A 21238-nucleotide genomic window follows, 5' to 3' on the forward strand; every position below is an offset into this window, starting at 1 on the left:
GCCTGTCTCTTACGTGATTATTTGATGCATTGCTTTTGGCAGCATATATAAAATTTGTAGCATAAGTCAAATCAATGGAACTGAATACTGAGATAAACCTAAATAAATGTTGATCGATATTTGCCGGCATATTTTTGTGAAAACATGAACAGCATAGAGAAACAAAAAAGAAGCAGAAGTCATCTCTTAGTTAAAACAGATAACAAGAAGGGGAAAAGATAACTAGAGAATCAGATACATCTTAAAAAAGAGTTATCTATCACACAGGGTAGGCCTGAGAAAGAGATTTCATTTTTCATAGCGGTATTATTCTTTATGGAGATTCATTGAGGATGAAATAGCTGGGCATAAAAAATTCTTGCAAAACCTGCTAAGTTTATGGCACATGAAATTTGTCTTTGTTCCATAACGGCAGCTTCAGAGAACGGAATAAGAAAATAAGGCTGTTATAACTTGGGGTCCATTACAGGGGATGGTACTACATCTCTTGTTCTGTGAAGCAAATGTTCTATAACTTGATTTATTTATTTTTAACACTACTGAAAGTACAGTGGATTTTTTGAAAATCAGATACGGTGTGGTTATTAGATCAAGCCTGAGGGATATGAGACTCAAACCTGGAGAATTATACTGCTTGGAGATAAGAAACAGAAAAAATAATTGATCCCTGTGCATAAGCTTCTAGACTGTTCATGGACTGTTCAGTGTTGAGACAGTTACCTTAATGGAAAAGGGGTGGGTTTCAATCTTAGGATCGTAATTAGGTCTTCACTGGGAAAAGGAACAGAAAATTTCTAAAGTGCCCAGAGATTTCTCAAAACCTGCTGCTTCCAGGAACTCTGAATGCAGAAGGCAATGATGAAATGGAGAAAGGCAACTCATTTGCAGAGCAAAACCTGAAACCTTCAGTTTCAGGTCCTCTGGTGAACAGCTGAGAGCTCTGAAGAGGCCCAGCATGCTCCCAGTTGACTGAAGGGAGTACTTTGATTGGGATACATACTCTCATAGCTTGCAAATTCTTTCCTCCTAGGGAAAGAAAAATATATTCTGAAGAAGCCAGAAAAAGGATCAGATTTTCCATCACAGGGTAACAGGGACAGGTACTTGCTTATATACTGGGAAATAAAATAAATAATTAGACTACATATTGGTATTGCCTCATGGGAATATCTTGCTCTGGGATTGGACTGGAAGATTTTAGAGCCAATTGTCACTAAATTACAGTTTTCTGACAGACTGAAGGAACATGCAATTCTTTTCCTCATAGACAGCTTATGTCATGGTGACACCAGCTGAACAAAATTTTAATTGCCACATTTTTATCTACTCTGGAATCCTTGAGAAGACACACTATAGTGCAAAACACATGAAGAAGTTCCAAAAATCTTCATGACATTTGGGCACGTATGATTAAAACAATGAAGATTTGAAACAGACTTTAAGAGAAAGAGGATTTTTAGCCTGGAAGAACAACATTATAAATTCAGGATCTAAATGTTACAAGTATGCAGAATTGTCCCATCTACAGAAGTAATTAAAAACTTATAAACAAATTTTCTATTTCTCTCTGGTGTCAAGTTGAATCTAATTTTGCATCTGCTTTCATATTAAAGTTTTCTGTTGCCTTCTATTGTGTCACTTTGTTCTCGTCTTGCTCAGGAGGAAGATGGCAAACATTGCCTGTTTTAAAACTTTGTTAATAGTAATAAATCACCCACTGTACTGAATGACATGGAGAAACACTGAGAAAAAGCTTTGGTCCTAAAAACTTAGGAAAGAGGTGAAACAATTATCCAGTGGGACAATAAGGTAGTTAGTTATTGAACCTGGATTTCCTTCCTATTGATCCAAAGCTCAGTAACCTGTACAATAAGTTTCTCGTGCTTACTTTCCAGTGCTTAGTGCTGACATTTTTAATCACAAGCACGATCATGTATCTCTTGCCTTGATACCTGTAACTGCTGGTAGATAGCATGCCAGAGACAAATATTTCTACATCCATCTACTGGGAATTTACTTGTAAAAATTATTCTTGACACTTCTTTTTGTGAGGTCACGGTGAAGCTGGTCACAGCGGCAGAGATGCATAACTGGAGCAAGTTAATCTTTGTTAGAAATACCACGTAGAGTGCATCTTACAGCAGTGTGTTTTCAGACATTTCCACTTGACAGTGTAATTTCCACTTGACAGATATGGAGTTTAGTCATGGAGGGGTAAACGGTCTTGCTCACATATACTGCCAACAGAACACACATTTCACTCTTTAACGCCGAGGAATTCAGTCTTCATTTTTCTCTCCTGTAAGGATGAACTTTGCCATCTCCAGCTCCTGGGAAAGTTCAGTTTCCCACAGCCACCAGCCCCCCTAAGGGTGTTCCCCACTTTTTTTCCCAGGGCATGTCTGAGGGGGCTTTGATCAAAGGCTGAGAAGCAATCTCTCAGATAGCCAGGGACACTCTAAAAGGTTTTGGCTGTCAGACCAGAGACATTAAATTAGGCAGTTGTCAACGTGGAGCCCGTGCAGGCAGTGAAGCACTGGTATAATGCTCTCTTGCAACCCAGAAGGCTTTTTAGTGTGAAAGTTAAGGCTTTTAAAGGTGTGTGGCAGTTAATAAGGCAGCCAGAGAGCTAAAAGGCTAGAGTCTTTAGACCTCTAGTTTCATGCTGTGTTTACTGAATCATGCTGTCCTTTGAGTTATTGGCTCCTCTTTCTTCTGTTATACTCACCATATCTAAGGTCCGTTAAGTATATTACACAATGGAGTTGATTGGGTTGAATAAATTCCCTTACTTGAAAGTTAACTTGAGAATCATTCACATAATCGGAGTGAAGAGCAACTGCGGAAATGTCCGGCTGATCTAAAGAATATTGGCTCTTTTAGATACTGGATTTTAGACTTTCACTCAAAGATAAATGCAGGTTGGCCCAAGGCTGAAAGGCTTGACCTTCATGCTCTGGCACCTGTGATTTTCTCTTTTATTTGAAGATTTATCAGCTTATTTTTAGCACAGACGTAGATCTAAAGAAGTTTCAAATCAGATATTAATTCTGTTGAAATCAAGAAAGGATTTTTGATGTTTTCACTGCTTTCTGGCAAAACTTACATATTGCTGATTTTGTTTAAACCGATCAGGGATTTAAACAAGACAAAATTACAAAGATCCAAAATTACTTGGAAATTCTTGGGATCCAGAACAGATCCCTGAGTCTAGCACAAACAAGATTTTGTCTGTGAAGTTTTGAAGGAATCGGGACCCAAATGGTCAAACTATACCATCCAGAGGCATCACCAGAAGATATATTTATTCCCTCTGCTCTTATTTTGCAGGCTTGAGACATCCACCTGAAAATATGTGTGACTCTGAATTGCAGTGTAACAGGGAGATAACTTAGTACAGGATTTAATACAGAATTATCATGGTTTATATAAAAACTCTTTAAGAAAACCAGTAGCAAGAAATCCAAGTAGAAGGATTTTTTGAACATCATTTTCTCAAATGATGAATTGGCTCCCTAAAACATTTAATGCTAAGCTGCATGTTATAATGTCCAATGTTGGCAGTAGTTACAATTATTACAAGATGATCTTTAAAGTCCCTTCCAACCTAGAAGATTCTGTGATTAGGGTTCATCTCACCTTGTGAAGAAAAGGGGACAGGTGGGAGAAGGGAGAATAAGAGGTGTCTAGTCACTACTATTTTTAAATTACAACCTCATCACTGGTGCATTGCACCAAATTTTGCTTCTCTAATGTTAGTGCTTACCCAGAAACAAAAATCCGACAATTTCACATAACTCAAGTAATGCTCAGTCCAACTGCAGCAAAAAGTAGGTGCAGTGAGCTGGAGCCAAAAAAGATATTTCGCTGCTGGTATTCCAGTCCATAAATATCCATATTCCTCAGATATCACACACTGACACACATGAAAAGCTCATGAGCAGCTGGCTGGCAGAGCAGAAGGTTTTTACGGTGTACCATGTGCCAGCCTGGCATGACTGATGGCACTCTGGGAGCACAGCACAGCACAGGACAGGGTACTGCCAATGTCAAATAGGAGGGACAGACAAGCACACGGAGCAGTACAGTTCCATCACAAGCTAATACTGAGTTTTTTAGAACAAAGAAGAACTTTAGAAGTACCTGGAGCTCTGCACTATTATTGATACCGGGTGCTCTTTTTATATGCTGCTTAATTAGCGGCTCGGCGCCTACATTCTTCAGAGATCGTTCAGAAGTAAGCAATCACTATTATGAAGACAGTCCTTGGTATTTTAGGTGACAGGTTTTCCCTAGTGAACACAACGTGAAGTATCTCCATGAGCAGCAGTAAGTCAGGAGATGAATAGAAGTGTAGGGACTGAGTTCATTATTAACTTTCAAAAAAAAGATTTCAATCTCTGCCAGCAACTGTGAGACTAATTGAAACGAATATCTCCACTGAACACATTAAGGACTGTAAATGTCTGACGACTGACATCTATATGCTAGGTCTGTCAAACTATACCTCCAAATTATTTTTATTCTCATATTTGAAAAGCTTCAAGTTTCTTGACTAACTCTTGAAGAAAATATATAATGAATGTGAGCATTATTTATTGCTCAGTTTGTTAAGAGATTTTCATGTAACCCCGTTTGAGATACGTAAAAGGCCCCTAGTAAATGAATGCTGGTACTTTTGAAATATAATATCAAAATTCTGCCTTGGCAAGTTAGTTGTGTTGTGGGTTTTTTTTAAGCTTTTCTTCAGTCATCTAAAATTGAGAAAAAAATTGATTGGGAGCACAACTAATAAATAATATCTCTATTTGAAAAAAAAAAAGGAGGTTTGAGTTATATGCATTATACATGTCTTCAGAAACTCTCTAGGTAGAAAAAGATGAGTTCAGAAATCTGTCTCTTGACAGCAGACATGGATATCCAGCTTCTAGGTTTACTTGCTTGGAGTTTCATTATGCAGTTGTCTCCTGTTTAGTTTATTAAGGCTAAGCAGGTCACAGGAGTTTTCTAACATGGGGGGATGTTAATTTTCAGTTTGAATTATTACTATCTGATTTGCTAGTAAGGTTCAGAACTTCCTTTATATTTTTTTTCTATTTTATTGGCATTTCTACATTACAAATTTAACAGGTTTGTATGCATGAGGCACAACTTGTTCACTGCAGCTATTTGAAAAGACAAGTTGCTGGTGCTTCATTGTATATACAACGTCTTCATGCCCACAACACTGTTTGTGCAGAGGGGTCAGAAGCTCTCTAAAAACTTTCAGCACAATGGGCATGTTTCATGCATCGTTACCTGGTAGAGCAATCCATCCTTTGCCTGATATTCAGAGTCACAGAGAGACTCAAATGGTTTTAGTGTTGTTTCATGTTATCCAGGAGAGCTAGGTGGGATATTTTTCTTCCAGGCTCTCTTCTTTTCCGTCTGCATCTGGAAATATCCTGCTCTTGCTGAGATTACATCCTATATAACCAAGGACTTCTACAGACAGTGACCAAATCTTGAGGGAAAAGCAACTGCACTGACTGCTGGTGAAATGAAATCTTTCTTGCTGTCCTAGGATTCCATGGGGGAGGGTGAAAATCATGTTTAAGTTCTGAGCCACCTCATCTGCAAGAACAAGCTCTGGAGGACCAATGTGAGGGGCAAATGCTCCTGCACTAGTGCCATTGTCTGTCATGTTCACTTTTGTTTTTTTCTCTCTCTTTTGGACTGTTAATCTTAAAACTGTATTTATTCATTACAATAAGTGGCTTCTTTGTCATCCTGAAGGCTTTCCTAATTGCTGTTCATAGGCTCTGTCTCTGAATTAACTGAATGCAATGAGAGCTGGTGCTAAACTGAAGTTTTATACACCATTCCACTGGGCCTAGCACAGATTATTTTAGAAAGCTTTAAGTACGTAATAGGAGCACTTATCATATGAGGTCTAGAACAGGTTTCTGAGGATCAGCATCAAAACTTTGAATTTGTCTTCCTTGTCAGCTAATGCTAATGACATAAGATCCTGTGCCTCAGTGAACTCTTTTTTAATGTCAGAGTGCCAACATTACCTACATGCAGAGCCATATCAACAACATAACCTAACAACAATCTGAATTTCCACAATATTTATGCAGCTTTAATTTGTTTCTGGAGACTTTTTACAGCTAAGAATGCAAAAATTCATCCTCTAAGTGCATTGAGGTTTTGAAGGCGTTGGGATTCTGTACACGATATAGAAATAATAATTCATTTCAAACCATTAGCTAACCTTTTTATTAAATTACTTGTCTAATCTGAATGTGGGCAGTTCACAAACTGATGGAACTGTTCATGGGAAGAGATCTCTGGGGGTCACCTATTCCATCAAAAATTCTAAAAATATTCCTACAGTTGGGTATGTACATATACCTTAGACAGATAAACCCACATGACATGAGCCTAATGTTTGTATTTCCTACTGATCAGATTGGTAATTTACTTAATTAGATAAAACAAGCACTTTCTCCTCACTTTCTGTAAGAGAGTAAGAGAAGAACAAACAAAAGGGAAGGAATTTTCCAGAAAAGAACAATAAGAATAGTTGTACTTTATCATGCAAAACTCGAATTCTCTAGACAATCAATAAATGAACTCTATAACCTATGAGATGAGCTTTCATTAACCTTTCTGTGAGACGCACAAATGCAACATACAGTAATACAATGCTTCCATCAAACCATAATTGAAATGGAAACATTTTTGAATAAATTAGCATATTTTGAGATGCACAGACATATTCTTACATGGATAGGTAGCATGATGGGGGAACACGTCTTTGAGGTGCAACATTATCAGAGTTATTATCTTATTGTCATTTTTTCGTCTCATTTGCTAACAGCAATAGGGAAGGAAGGTATCTTAGAAATGTTGTTTTCCCAATAAATGTCACAATTATGGAGCCGCCTATTTAAAGCTACAGTATGGGGCATTTTTATGCATGCATGACTTCAATTTACACTTTCTCTGATACACAGCTGGGTAAGATCAATGTTCATCAAAAATCCTTTCACTTTTCTGGGAAAGTCTAGTAGTTTCCCAACACAGAGTTCGACAGAATTTTTGATGAGAATAATCAACCAAAATTAAAAGATCATTAACATTTAGGTTTAGCACAGGAGCATCTTTTGTGCAGCAAAATTATTATCTAAGTATTTTTAAAATGGAAATGTGCCACAGCTCAGGGACATTTTTTTAAACTGTGAGAGACCTATCAATGGACAAAAGAGAAAGAAAGACCACATGTTGAGTGCATGCTTGATAGTCTGTGCAATTTATTGTGAAGTACCACTTGTACCAGGCCTGCCACAGAGCCATTGGTTTGAAAGGTTAATGACTGCAGCAATCACAATTTCAATTTACAAGAAATGGGATGACAGGAAGCCAAATACGAAATGGAGAGGTCCCACTGTGATGGCAGCTGAGCAACAATTCATCAACAAGAGTGCAGGAACACTGACAAACCTTTTGAGTCTAGGGAGGGCTTAGGACTTCCGTTAAGCTAATTTTTCAAGGATAGTATAGAAGCTTTAAAACAGCTAAATTACCGAATATAGGCATAAGTTCTCCCTTGGTGCTTTTCCTTGCAATAGCTGTTAGGCAATCTGAAGGTGCTTATCCCACTTCCTTATTTTTTCTTTACTGTATGTCCTCTTGTATTTTAAATTTGACCTTGACTACTACCCAAACAGCCATTGCCAAGATAGGCATTTCAATACTCTTTGGTCCTTTCCTGTAGTTATCCTCTCCCTCTTGGTCCCTGAAGCACCAGCTAATGCTACAGTGTGATGTGAGACTCTCTTGAAGCTTTCAGGTGGGTACATACACACAGAAATGTTATCTGAGACACTATGCTTATTCTGCTTGAATAGCTTTTCCCTGAATTTGGTGTGTAAATTTCCTACACTGGAAAATCCAATTGATGAAAATATCTTTAAAGGTTTACCTTTTTATGTTTGTATAAGTAAAAACCACGAAATAAATCCAACGTTGTAATCACCAACACTACAGCAATACAGGAGTACTGTTGCTTTCTCATCTGAATTCATTCAGAACTATAAGTAATTTGAAGTAATAAATAATAAATAAGTAGATGTAAACTGTAAGAAGTTCTGGTCACCCCTATCTCAGAACAGACATCCTACAACTAGACAGGATTCAGGGAAATGAGCAGCTGGAGTGAGATTATATAGGCCAAACCTTTTCCGTTAGGAAAAGAAGGGACTAAGTAGGAAATGTGTAAAACCGTGAATATCTTGGGGAAGTAATGGTAATGGTTACTCATTTTCTCATAGCAGAAACACTATACATATCTTATTAAAATAAAATGCAGCAAGTTTGACACAGAAATGAATTATTTTTCACAGAAGGCATAATTAGGTATGGAACTAATTTCCCACAGTAGGCTGTAGATGTCAAAATACCCCATTAGGTTCAAAAAGTAATTATCACAGTTTATGGAAGAAACTTTTGTTAAAGTATGTAAAATACAAAGATGCAGTTCTAACTTTCAGCACAGGAAGTATTTCACTAGCAGAGCGCAAGGTGATAGAACAGTCTGTTAGGGGAATTATCACTTATTATTCCCCTTATTCTTGTATTTTTTCCCTTACCTGACCGCACTTGAAATCAGGATACTGAAGTAAAGGGACTGAGTACTGCTTTTTTCTGTTTCATCAATTGTTTTTTCTTTATCATGTCTGGAACCTATTTCTTCCTGCCATGCTTGCATAGAGACAGAGGGAAAAATGTGCAAACTAGAAAGGTTGTTGAAAATACATGGAAAAAAAAAATCTGCTTTGCTTATTGATCACTTTAAGCATTACTATAATATAGAAATACCCAAGTTCTTCAGAAAGAAATGTCAGGTTTGAACTTATATCTACTATTACCATAGTAGGTATGGAGTCTTGTCCTTTCTAAAGCTTAAAATTTTGTGTTCAAAAAGTTGATTAATATTTGCACTACTAAAGAAACTTTATCTTCTGGTAGTATTACAGTTTAAGTATTGAAAATCTCCCATTTTTCTAGGCTCTATATAAGGACAGAGTTTCTATTTGTTCCTTCTGTAAAGTGTTAGGTGATCTGTGGATTTATAGATGGGAAAGTGCTGCCTGAAACCAACATTCACTCCGAGACTAGCAAGGAGTAACTAGTTTAACTGATACGGTTAAACAAGATTAACTACTGCATGTTGATTCCAAATATCAAGTGATCACATAGTAACAATTATTCCATAGTTCATTGATGACAGAAATACAGCAAAATTCCACATATAGGGCATAATTCTGATGGATTAACCAGAGCACATGTAGTGACTATGCCAGCTGATATTAGCTACCTTGTCTTTAAGACAACAGTCTGCACCACAGCCCTTTTGAGCTCCTGCCAGTGCACAGTGCAAGGCTAATGCTACTGTGCTGTGGGACGTTGTAAATTTAGTCTAATAGGAGCATAATGTCAGCAGAGCTACTACAACATAAACTTATGCCTTAACATATATTACTTTATGCAGTCAAATTATTGGAAAGACAATAAGACAGGAAAATATGAGGTGTAAAGCATAAAGAACAGAGATAGGATCTGCAGAAGTTTTCATAGCATCATGGCATCATAAAATAGTTTGAGTTGGAAATAACCTCTAAAGGTCACTTAGTCCAAATCCCCCTGCAACGAGCAGGGACATCTTCAACTACAGCAGGTTGCTCAGAGTCCTGTCCAACCTGACCTTGAATGTTGCCAGTGACAGGGCATCTCCCACCTCTCTGGGCAACCTGTTTCACCACCCTCGGCCTAAAAAAATTCTTCTTTTGATCTAGTCTAAATCTACCCTCTCTTAGTTTAAAACCATTACCCCTTATCCTACTACAACAGGCCCTGCTAAAAATTTTGTCCCCATCTTCCCTGTAGGCTCCCATTAAGTACTGAAAGGCCGCAATAAGGTCTCCCTAGAGCCTTCTCTTCTCCAGGCTGACTGGTTCCAACTCTTTCAGCATTTCCTCATAGGAGAGATGTTCCAGTTCCTTTGGTCCTCTTTGGTCCTTCATTGGACTCTCTCCAGTAAGCCCATTCTCTCCTGTACTGGGGAGCCCAGAACTGGATACTCCAGCTGTGGCCACCCCAGTGGTGAGTGGAGGGGAAGAATCACCTCCCTCGACCTGCTTGCTGGCAATACCTTGCCGAATGCACCCCAGGATACAATTTGCCACCTCTGGCACAGGACACATTGCTGGCTTATATTCAACTTGGTGTCCCCTGGGACCCCCAGGTGTTTTCTGCAAAGCTGCTTTCCAGCTGGGTGGCCCCCAGTATATATTGGTGCATGAAGAACACACATGAAGCAACACAGGGCTGGAGATTTCTATCCTAGTAGTTTAGTGTTAAGCTGGATCAGAAGGAAGGGGAGCAAAAAGGGAGGTGGCCTGTGTTAGACAGAAGTGGATGATTGAGCACTGTCAGGGGGAGATCATCTAAGAGCAGACCATGGCATGCACTTGAATGCCATCCTGTATCAGTACCCACCAAAGCCACTCAAACTGTATTTGGTAAAAGCTGGACCTGTGACAGGAAAGATGAACCAATTCACCTAGGCATGCTGCTCATAGAGTTGTGGAGCATTTTTCAGTAGAAACTGCTAAACATGAGAAGCAAAACAAACCCCAACTCACCTGATATTTTTTAAGTCCTTAACTTCTGAAGTCTAATGCCCGGACTACTGCTTTAAATTGATTTAATTTTATAACAGTTACCAGCCATAGGCATGTTTTACAGAATTTTTTAAAGTACTTGATACTTTTGCAATTATACTAAATGCAAGAAACCTGAAGTTCATGCTCATTAGCTCTAAATAGTCAAAGACATTTATACACACATGGCTTGAATTATCATGTCCTGATAAGGAAATGAAACACCTGAATAAAATTTATTATCACTGACACTCCTTTGATGTAAGTAAAACTTACATCTTAGGACAGAAAAGCAAATGAAGAGCTGGAATTCCTCTTTTCAAAAAATGGTAAAACAATAATCAATTAAAAGACTTTCTTATAACCTATTCTCTTTTTCCATACCTCATTTTTTTTGCAGAGAATCATCAAGACCCTTAATCTCTGAGACTCTGAAAATAATTACTCTTAGAGAAACAGACAGAAGGCTTATTTTACTCACTATACTTTGTACCTTTTTGCCTTAGATAATTAGGGACATTAGTTCATTATTTGCAATACTTAGGGAATACTGTCATTAGCAGGGGATTGTTCTCTGGTACCCTGAGGAAATGAAAAGCTTTTAAGAGCAATCACCATTAATCACTAACATGCCAACATTATATACCTTCTGGAACTGAGGATGATATATAGACAGGACACATTAAGTAACTCTATTTTACTTGCATTGTAGGCTTTCAATAATAATGTAGTTCTAGCACAGCCGTTTGCATGGCTTGCAAATATATACAATAGCTAAGAATTCCGTAAAATGTCTTTTTGTACAAGCTACTGAACATATACTCTCTGATTCCATAGTTGAGATTGATTGTGCTTTCAGCATTATTATACTTAGTTATACAATTTCACCTGAGTGGTAAATAAAAAGGGCAAGAAGGCGGTCCTTTTTAAGGGTGAAAGAAGAAATAAATGAAAAGTGATAAATGTAATTAAATTTATCTTCACCTTCAGCTCAGCAGGAGACTTAGCACCTGCATAGTTGCACTACTCAGAACTGAGTGCATAGATTAACATTAGACGCACACTATTTGCAAGCAATTTCTATTATTCATGTTTTTTTAATATCAAATACTTTCTATCCAATGTTAATGGCATATAATGTCAATGACATCCCAGAAAAGGAGGCAGACTGCACTCCCGCACTGAGATCCTCAGTGGGGATCTCCACCAACTGAAAACATTGGACCTGCCAACAGAGCACATATATCAGCAAAAGAAATTAAAATATCCCAGATAATGATTCCCAGTAAAGGGCTCTGACAAGTTTATTTACTTGGGTAGCTAGGAAGGACTGAAGAAGCCATCTACTGCTGTCCACCCAGTGAAAAATTCATCTAATGCAATCTGTGCAAATTACTTTTTGCTATTGGCTATTGTGAACACAAAAATCAAAATCTTTCTTCTCACTGACCAAATGTTCTGTCCCCTTATTTCATCTTTTGACAAACAACTCCAACACAATTTTCAATCTGTCCTTGAACAAAGTCCTACTGTACTAAGTTATAATTATTCCCTTATGGATGTTTTTTAATATTTCTGCATCTTTTGGTCAGTAAACAGCCCGATAGTTACAGTTTCCTCACTTGACCAACATGCAGTATTTAGCTACTGAATCCCATGATTGGGATTCATTGCCAGTCATTCTTACACTGCTGAGACTGCAGTGGCCTATCCTGCAAATGGAAGAAAGAAGTGCTTACGTTCTTGAAACCTCTATATAAGATCTGAAGTTCCTTCTTTGTGAATTTACTCTGTGCTTCCAGCAGTTCGAGAGCTTCAGGTCTATGTCGTACTGTGGCCATTTCCATTTCATCTTCTACAGTGTCTGCAGAATACAAGAGACAGAGAAGTAAAGCTCAACAAGAAATATAGGATGTAGAAATATCTAACCCTTGCAGAAAAAAAAAGAAGAAAGTTAAACGACATTCTTTTAAATAACAGCTTTTGCAGCTTTACAGACAAATGGCATGTTCATTTTGAATTCAAAGGGAAAGAGTATCTGTCAGTGGCTGCACAGAACATGGAACAGCAGTGATGATCCAGCAGCCTGGATATTATCACACCAGTACAAATAGCAAAAAACTGGAAAGTCAACATTCTGCAAGGGCATGCACGACACATTCAGAATGACTTTTCCGTTTCTACAACTCTCTGAGCTAAGAAAACATTTTTATAAAACTTCAGTGACTCCAGAATACTGGAAATTTTCCCTTGGATAGAATTCACTGCATCCGTCTGAGATTCTCAGTGTTCTCCTTTCACTGCGAAGTTGTGCTTCAGAAAGTGTGAGATCCATGCTGCATATTCAACAGTACACCTTACTTTGAGTACCATATAACAAATGCCTCAGGGCAACATGATTATTCACGGTGAGCAGCCTAAGTGGGGAACACAAGTATTTTAGTGAGCTCATAATTAGGTGAATATGAATGTGGATATACACACTCGAGACTTACAGCTGAGTTCAGCCCTAAAACTATGTGATATAGCAATGCATTTTTTTCCAGGTAGAGTTTTAAATGTGAAAGTTCAAATAAAATAGCTAGAAAAATTTACAGTATGTATATCTGGATCGAAAATATGAATGTGTGCATCTATTCTTAGTACCACCGGTATTAAACATAGCTTATGTACTACTCCAGACTAATTTAATCAAATCACTGCCTTATCCTGGCTTAAGATTAATACCAGCTATAGAAACATAACTTGAGAGAAAACAAACACGCATAATTGTCTCTTCTAGAATTCTGAAGAAGTGGGATCTGCATTCTTAAAATAAAGTTTTATTCAGTTCGATTTTCATAAGAGCACAATATTAGAACACTCCATTAAAACCGTATTATGCTTATATCTTCACATATTTTTGTTTCTGCTACAATGCAGTAATAATAGCTTTCAGCTGCTTGGGAGAAATCTGGCAACAGGAGATATAGTCCAGCCAAAGAAGAAATGAACAAACTTTAAATAGATATAATCAAAATACATAAACTATTTGAATAAATCTTCACAAAATCTTAGGGCCTTTTTTTCACCTGTCAAAGAGACCTTGTGGTTGACACCCACCACAGGAATCTGATTTCAATCTCACTCATCGTCTTATCTCAGAATGTCCATTGTGTGGACAAACTATAATGTGTTTCCCTTTCATGTTTCTTTATGAGTTATCTCATGATGACTCATAGACCACCACCATCTTTGTGAAAGCTTCCAATCTAAAAGCTATTGTCAAAAAACCCAACTGACGCAACTTTACATTGATATTATGATGTTGCTGTTTGATAATAGGTTGAAAGGGCCAGTATCTGAACTCACAAGATTATAAGAAAATTTCAGTTCTCTGAAAAAAAGATGCTGAGGTGCAAAGAGGGAGTCTTGAAATTGGAATAAATTTTAGAAGCTGTCTTCTTAATTTAGGGAAAGTGTGGCAATGTTCTTGAGTCCCATTTTAATTCTGCATAAGAAAATGCAGGGTTTAATTTGTAAGGTTTTTAAAGCCTTTCAATCATGTTTTAAGATATTTATCTTTTATATTCTTTAGACAATCACTGAAGTCCCTATAACAATGTCATGCTGTAGATATGCAGCTGTTTTTGTCAACCGCAAGTCAACACTGGTGCTTAAACTAAATTGAAAAGACAGACAACCTGAGAACAGATATTGTTGAAAAGTCACTTGTGTTTTATATGCCAGAAGTTATATGGGATCTAAATGGGTTATTGTTTAGACAGAAGGGGACTTAACTGGAAATGAGCTCTCTGAGCATCCATTTGTGAACCATCTGGCTACCTAGAGAGAAATCTACAAGCTGTTCTAGAAGCTAAAAGAATACACATAATAAATGTGAGGATAGATAAAGGCCAGACAATGTAATCCTGAGCATGATGTTTGGTATATCCTTAGCAATAAACAATTTTATTGTGTTTTAATGATTCAGTGAGACTTCAGTGTGGTGATGGTGTCTTTCCATTAATGAAAAGTTTCAGTACAACAGTCTTCTCACACTCTATTTCTGTAGATTCTGTGGATATAAATAATCCAAAAATAAGTTTGTCATAAACTTCTTCACAATGTGCCAACTATGCTGATTAAAATATTGTAACATTCATGAGTCACAGGTTTTTAATTTTTTTCTTCACACTTATGATTAGCGTTATCCAGGCTGGAAAAGAAATCTACACTTTTGAAAATGTGTGAAAATATGTCTATTTCTAAAGATTAATTATTAGATTAATGAAAAATTAGTTATTTTCAGCCTGAGAAAGTTGAGTTGTTTTTTTTTTTTCCCATAAAAGGCTAACATATGTCAACTGAAAACCAGAAACAAGTTCATATTCACTCATTATTCACTCATATTAAGCAGAATATTCCTACGAATTTCATTCCAGCTAAATCATAAAGACAGTTTTTAATGTATTTGCCACAGGAGCTATGCTTTGAACCTTTCATTGTTCATTAAAGAACAAAATGGGAAAAGCAATGCAAAAAACAGACATACTCTTCAAATAATGGCAGCTGGAGAAGCGTGTCCAAAGTTATGGCTAAGTTAATATCTGTAAAAGTTGTAGACATGCATTTGCCTTCAAAACCCTCAAATTATATCTCCCATATCTATTTAATAACTGCATACACAAATGCTTTTATTTTCCAAAACCATTCCTGAGTCTACTTCTATCTCTAGCACACATTTAAAAATTTAGCTAAGGAAGAATGGAATTAAGTTTAGGTTTACTAGGCTAGAGCACACAAATAACAAAAAGCATTCTTTGACATGCTTTATTGAATGGGAATGCTGAAATAAGATTTTATTTATTCAAGAAACTTTTTTCTGCACACGTTAATAGATGTTAAAGTAAATTCAGGCTATGTATATTTCAACATGTTACTTGTTTTAAAAATATTCTCCTTAAAATTTCTGTGGAATTCACATTATGTGGTTGATATTGTAAGTAGTGCTGGCTTCGTTCCTAGTGCATTATGATGTTGCTTCTTTCATGGCAGCAGAAATCAAATAGGACATTATGTCAAAATGGGATAATAACAATGGGTGTCTACAATGATACTCTTACTTAATATAATGTTTTCATTTAATATAACATTATAACTTAATGCAGCATTTCACTACTGATGAGAGTACAGAGAAAAATGCTGAATGAAGATTTTTTCATTACTTGATTCTCAAATATGAAATATTTAATGCAAATTTTATTTTGACTTCTCTTTCAGTTTATAAAACACTTTCATCAACAAAATGCAAATTTTGCACGTTCAAGCTTATTAAGACCAACTCTAAATTATATTACCTGTGCGGATAAAAATCTCACATAGAAGTGTGCAAGGAATAAGGATGTGTTACTCTCTAACCAACTTCAAACAAACAGATCAAACCTTCTATTCCTTTTATTCTGTTTCCTTTTTCTGTTCTATGTCCCATCTCTGGAGGTGTTCAAGGCCAGGCTGGATGGGGTTTTGAGCAAACTGGTCTAGTGAAAGATGTCCCTGCCCATGGCAGGAGAGTTGCACTAGATGATTTATAAAGGCCCCTCTCAACCCAAACTATTCTGTGACTCCACGATTCTATGATTCCCTTTATAGTCTTAGGCTACATGCCCTGTAGCTGAATGCAAATTCTACGTAATTAATCACTAGTAGGTGTCATGACAATAACTGACCTTTTAATGTTACCCTATTTTCAAATAAAGCACATCAGCTGAAGCCACCACAAAAAAAATCACTGTACATCCACATCTTTAGTGCTTTTCATCTTTGAGATCTCAAATAATTAGAAAGGAAAGCAACCACCACAGTTCTCTCTATAGAGGAGCATACGAAAAACAGTGAAGTGGGGCAGCAAAAAGGAAGCCTAGATTCATACCACTGAAGTCCAGACACTTAACTCGAGTTGTTTTAACTTGTGGGGCCTCGAATTGTTCCATAATCACTGGACACAAGGGCGGGTTTGTAGAGGCATTTTTTTTTACCTTTGACAGATACACTTTACCAGAAGAGTATATAGGAAGCATGGGGACTCATCTTGTAATTTTAGGTGTTCAGAGTAGTGCCTAGAATTAAGCCAAATTAATCTAGACTAAATTGGGTCCACAGGGACATTTTAAAATTAGTTATAGTAGCCAATTTCTATAGGCAGATGTTAGTGCTGATACTATAATTTATCTACGTGTATCTATATATATTTACGTAGGTCTCCATGTAGGGATTTTTCTCTCCCTCCCCCTATATTTATCTGTTAGCTATCTTTGACAGATTTTATTTCCTCACAGCATATCAAGACATTAAAGGTACTGTCAGTGTGCTTTTCCTTTATCTTTACATTCACATACTTTTGTATTCAATCTCATTTTTATCTTTTTTTCAGCCACATCTCCTGGGAGACCTTATTGTGGCATTTCAGTGTATTCAATCTCATTTTTATTTTTTTTTCAGCCACACCTTATTGTGGCATTTCAGTGCTTAAAGGGGACCCACAGGAAATGGGGACAAACTTTTTAGCAGTGGTTGTTGGCATGGGACAAGGGGTAATGGCTTTAAAATAAAAGAGGGTAGATTTAGACTAGATCAAAGGAAGAAATGTTTTACAACGAGGGTGGTGAAACAGTGGAACAGATTGCCCAGAGAGGTGGGAGACGCACCATTCCTGGAAACATTCAGGGTGAGGTTGAACGGGGCTCTGAGCAACCTGATCTGGTTGAAGACGTCCCTGCTCATTGCAGGAAGGGTTGGACTAGATGACTTTTAGAGATCCCTTCCAATAAACTGTTCTACAATTCTATACTTTTAGGTCTTGTTCCCTAAATAGTTTGATGTTACGTAGTCAAAGCCTGCAGAGCCAAGCCTTTCCTCCCAGACCAGCACTGCTGATCTTATCCCGTGTACTGGATGGCAAGCACACACAGACACGTGCATACACGTACACAAAAATATACCACTTTTCAAATACATTGAGAGCAGGTACTTAATTGAACCAGTGAACCACTTCTCAGGTGGCTTGCAGAGCATAAGTGCCAACCCAGCAACTCCTGCGTGGCAGACCCTGGCACTGGTACCTTGCCATCCTGCTCTGCACAGGCAAATCTGTTCATCACTTGATTTTAAACCTCAGAAGAGCATATGATCACTTTAGTAGATATTTTGTGCCTCAAACGAGCATTTAATGAAAGTATAACTTTTGAAGCATGCAAACCTAAAAAAAAAAAAATCAAATGAAAAATAAAACTTGCTTTGAGTAACAGGAGATGTCGTTTTGGCAGCCGAGCAGGGCAAGAGCTTCATAAGTCGCTCTTTAATGCTGCGTTTGGTACTGTTCTGAGCGTAGAGGAAACCTAAAAAATATATTATCAGGACTGTTAACATAGGCTTGAGAACAATTCCTGTACATGCTGCAGAGTTCATCATTATAGCAGAATCCTGATGGGAAAAGGCCAAACAGATGGCAGCCATCCTGAATTGCAAAGGGCAACCAGAATTTTTGAAGAGGACAACAAAATTGTTTTGCCTTCATATCTTTCCAATTAAGGGGATTTCTTTTTGTACATGTGCATCTTTTAAAAAGTTCTAATAACCCACTTTAAAACACCTAACAGAGAGGTATCAGATTAAGTATTTGAAATAACACAAGGTAAGAGTGTTTGCAAAAATTTTAATGTTAAAATATTTTAAAGACTTTAAAGTCTCTTTGATTTTGAATTGTAATATGGAAAACAGAACCAGAACCAAATAAAATCTCAAAGATATCTTTTGTTGTCCTTTCTGGCAGTCTTCTAGTTCCACGGCTGAGTTTTCCCATGTAATTCATTCAGCAATAACCAACCTGGTACTTTTGCCTTCTCTGAATATTAAAATATCAACGATGATGTCTAGCCAGTCTCCCTTTTCTTTAATATTTGACATTCTACATGTGTATAAAAACAGGTATTGTTTATATTTTCATCTTTAAGTACTGACATGGCTGAATAGTTAATGATCTGGTGCCATAAAGCAGGTGAGCAGCATTACCCTTATTTACTGTGAAGGAAAGATTCAGAGTAACTGCCTGTGAGGTCTAACTAACCATTTTATACAAAATGGGTGATGTGAGCAAGCAGTTCCTGGATGGATATTTGCGGCAAATGACAGCCTTAACATCTGTAAAATGGTTGAGTCAATGATTTATGTTCCTGAGAAAGACAGAGCTTGGTTTGGACATCATGCAACTCCTGCACTTTTCGTCTCGACTTCACGCACTGCAACGCAGACGCTGCTCTGCGACGGCTCTTCAACAGCAAGAATGAAGAACAGAGAGGGCAAGAGATGAAAGACACGACTGAGAGTTCCTGTGCCTGCAGCACAGTCACCAGAACAATCCTGGGTCACCCCTGGGACTGTGTTAGTGACACGAGGTAGAATAGTCTCCTCGCTGCCATCAAAGCAGACGGAGCGGGAACCTCCTGCCTGTAGCACTAAGCAGAGCTTGCAGGCAACCTCAAGAAAGAACGTACTTGTGTTTGGGAGCAGAAGGAGAAAGTGAGGAGGCTTTAAGGATATTAAACTTCCTAAATGAAAGAAAAAAATATTTCTCAGTTTGTATACAACCAAACCGTTGAAGGAAATGAAATTACAGAAATGGAGAAAAACAAGACTCAACAACAGCCTTAAAAAATCAACCAACTATCATCAGGCAAATTCTGCCTCTGTGAGAACAGCCGCTCTAGCGAATGAACAAAACAATCCAGTTTCAGCACAAGGTCAGATGGACCTAAATTACCCTCTCTGGAAATGTCAAAACCTTTTAATACAAATAATAAGAATGAAGACACTTCTTATCTGTAGCACTTAACCATCAACTCAACTCAGAAACACCGTACGGATAAATGCATAAAATAAAAGACAATCTGTGATCTGATCAGTATCTCAAACTCCACACTTTGAGTACAAAACCAGGCTATAAATGGACACCTTGTGGTCTCAGCTGGCAGGGTCTGTAGTAGCACCATGTGCCTGTACTGTAGATATCTGAACACAAAGGAAATTTGTTTATCTTAAAGATTTTTTTTCTTTATTAGGAATTCTTCTAGCACAGACATGATCTAGAAATGTCTACTTCTAGCTTGTTAATTTGAGTTAAGGTTTGCAAAGGTTTACTGTTCATATATTACTTACATAATTACATAGGTCCACAACCTATGTAATTACGGAATATGTATACAGTGCTCTGCAAAACCTGTAGGAATATACTATTTCCAAAGGGTTTGAAGCCAAAAGCCTTAGTAAGCAAACAATTTTGCTGCTTCTTGTGCTCACACAAAATCTCATGGAATTCAATGTAATATAGGGGCTTTGCAGTTGTATGATCACAGTCAAAAATAAAAAGAAATATATGGGACAAAATAATATCAGAGGAGTAACTTAGGAAAACAATATAATTTTTGCACTCAGTTCTGGTAACTAATTTAAAATGTTGACACTAAGATCAGGACAGAGGTGAAGGCACTGGTTTATCTTCTCACTGTATGAAGAATAAGCAGGGAAGATTTTCGTTCCTAGTGGCTGCAGTCAGTTTATTCTGCAGCTATTGCAGTCCACTGTCATCACCTTCTGATCAGTACCATATCTTTCAATGTGATTTTTCATGAGTAAAGGACTACTTACTACACAGAAAACATGTTGCACATTGAGCCTATTCTAAGTCAGTGTTTAATACGTGTTGAAACACGAAAAGTTTTAATTAAGATGAAATATTGTAATGATTTCTGTGAATTCAGTAAGTAGTTGCCGAGTTTGAAGCAGATTGAGGAAGAAGCTACGGGCACTAAGAAGCTAAGTAATATAAATTAGATTAAAATCTATTTATTCTATCGTAAGGGATTCTTATTACAAGTCTTCAAAATGGCTGTTTATGAAAAGATGAAGAGCCATGAAGCACCAACACACTGATAATTATGGACTGATGCTGCTTCCTTGAAAATTACAGGAGAAAAGAATAGTAATTCTTATCCTGCAAACATTCAGTAGAAGCTGAATTTTCCAAACTCATCTTGATTTTTTTTTTTTTTTTTTGGTAATTGGATGACTAACAATTTCGTAGCTGTTATCCCTAACCCAATCAGCCACAAACTCCTCTGGGCTAAGTGTGAAGGTTCTTCAAATTCAGGTTAGTTAGCTGGTGCTGCTGGGTTTTGAGTTTGATAACTTGTTCCTCAGCAATGAAAATTAAACCGTGAGACACACTTTTCCCCAGAATTCACTGTGGGAGCGTCCTAGAACTCATCTCCGTACAACATCACCTGGAATTGTGGATGATTGTCCCAAGAGGGGCTCATGCTTCACAAAACTCTCTGTAACTGGAGCATGGCTTACGTATTCTCTGATCTAGGTACTGCTGTAATGATGTATGGGCTGCATATAGATATTGGGCATACTCAGCACCCTTTAGGAGTGACTGCCATTTAGCATGATTTGTATCAGTCTTTGCAACTGATAAACACACCAATGGCTTA

The 21238-nt window shown here is 37.4% G+C and overlaps 1 protein-coding gene across 9 annotated transcripts in view; it reads right to left on the reverse strand.

Annotated features, from left to right (window-relative positions):
* Positions 1-21238, reverse strand: part of KCNIP4 (Kv channel interacting protein 4) — a 491412-nt gene that overhangs the window by 36769 nt on the left and 433405 nt on the right. For 8 of the 9 annotated variants that reach the window (XM_014937076.1, XM_014937072.1, XM_014937071.1 and 5 more), the window contains one exon: positions 12449-12573. In XM_014937076.1, coding sequence (XP_014792562.1) covers positions 12449-12573 — 125 coding nt within the window. Of the gene's footprint in view, positions 1-12448; positions 12574-17983; positions 18086-21238 lie in introns of all 9 variants that reach the window. The other variant, XM_014937070.1, reaches the window with a different exon arrangement.

Source organism: Calidris pugnax, unplaced genomic scaffold, assembly GCF_001431845.1.
Source record: "Calidris pugnax isolate Ruff unplaced genomic scaffold, ASM143184v1 scaffold49, whole genome shotgun sequence".
NCBI lineage: Eukaryota > Metazoa > Chordata > Aves > Charadriiformes > Scolopacidae > Calidris > Calidris pugnax.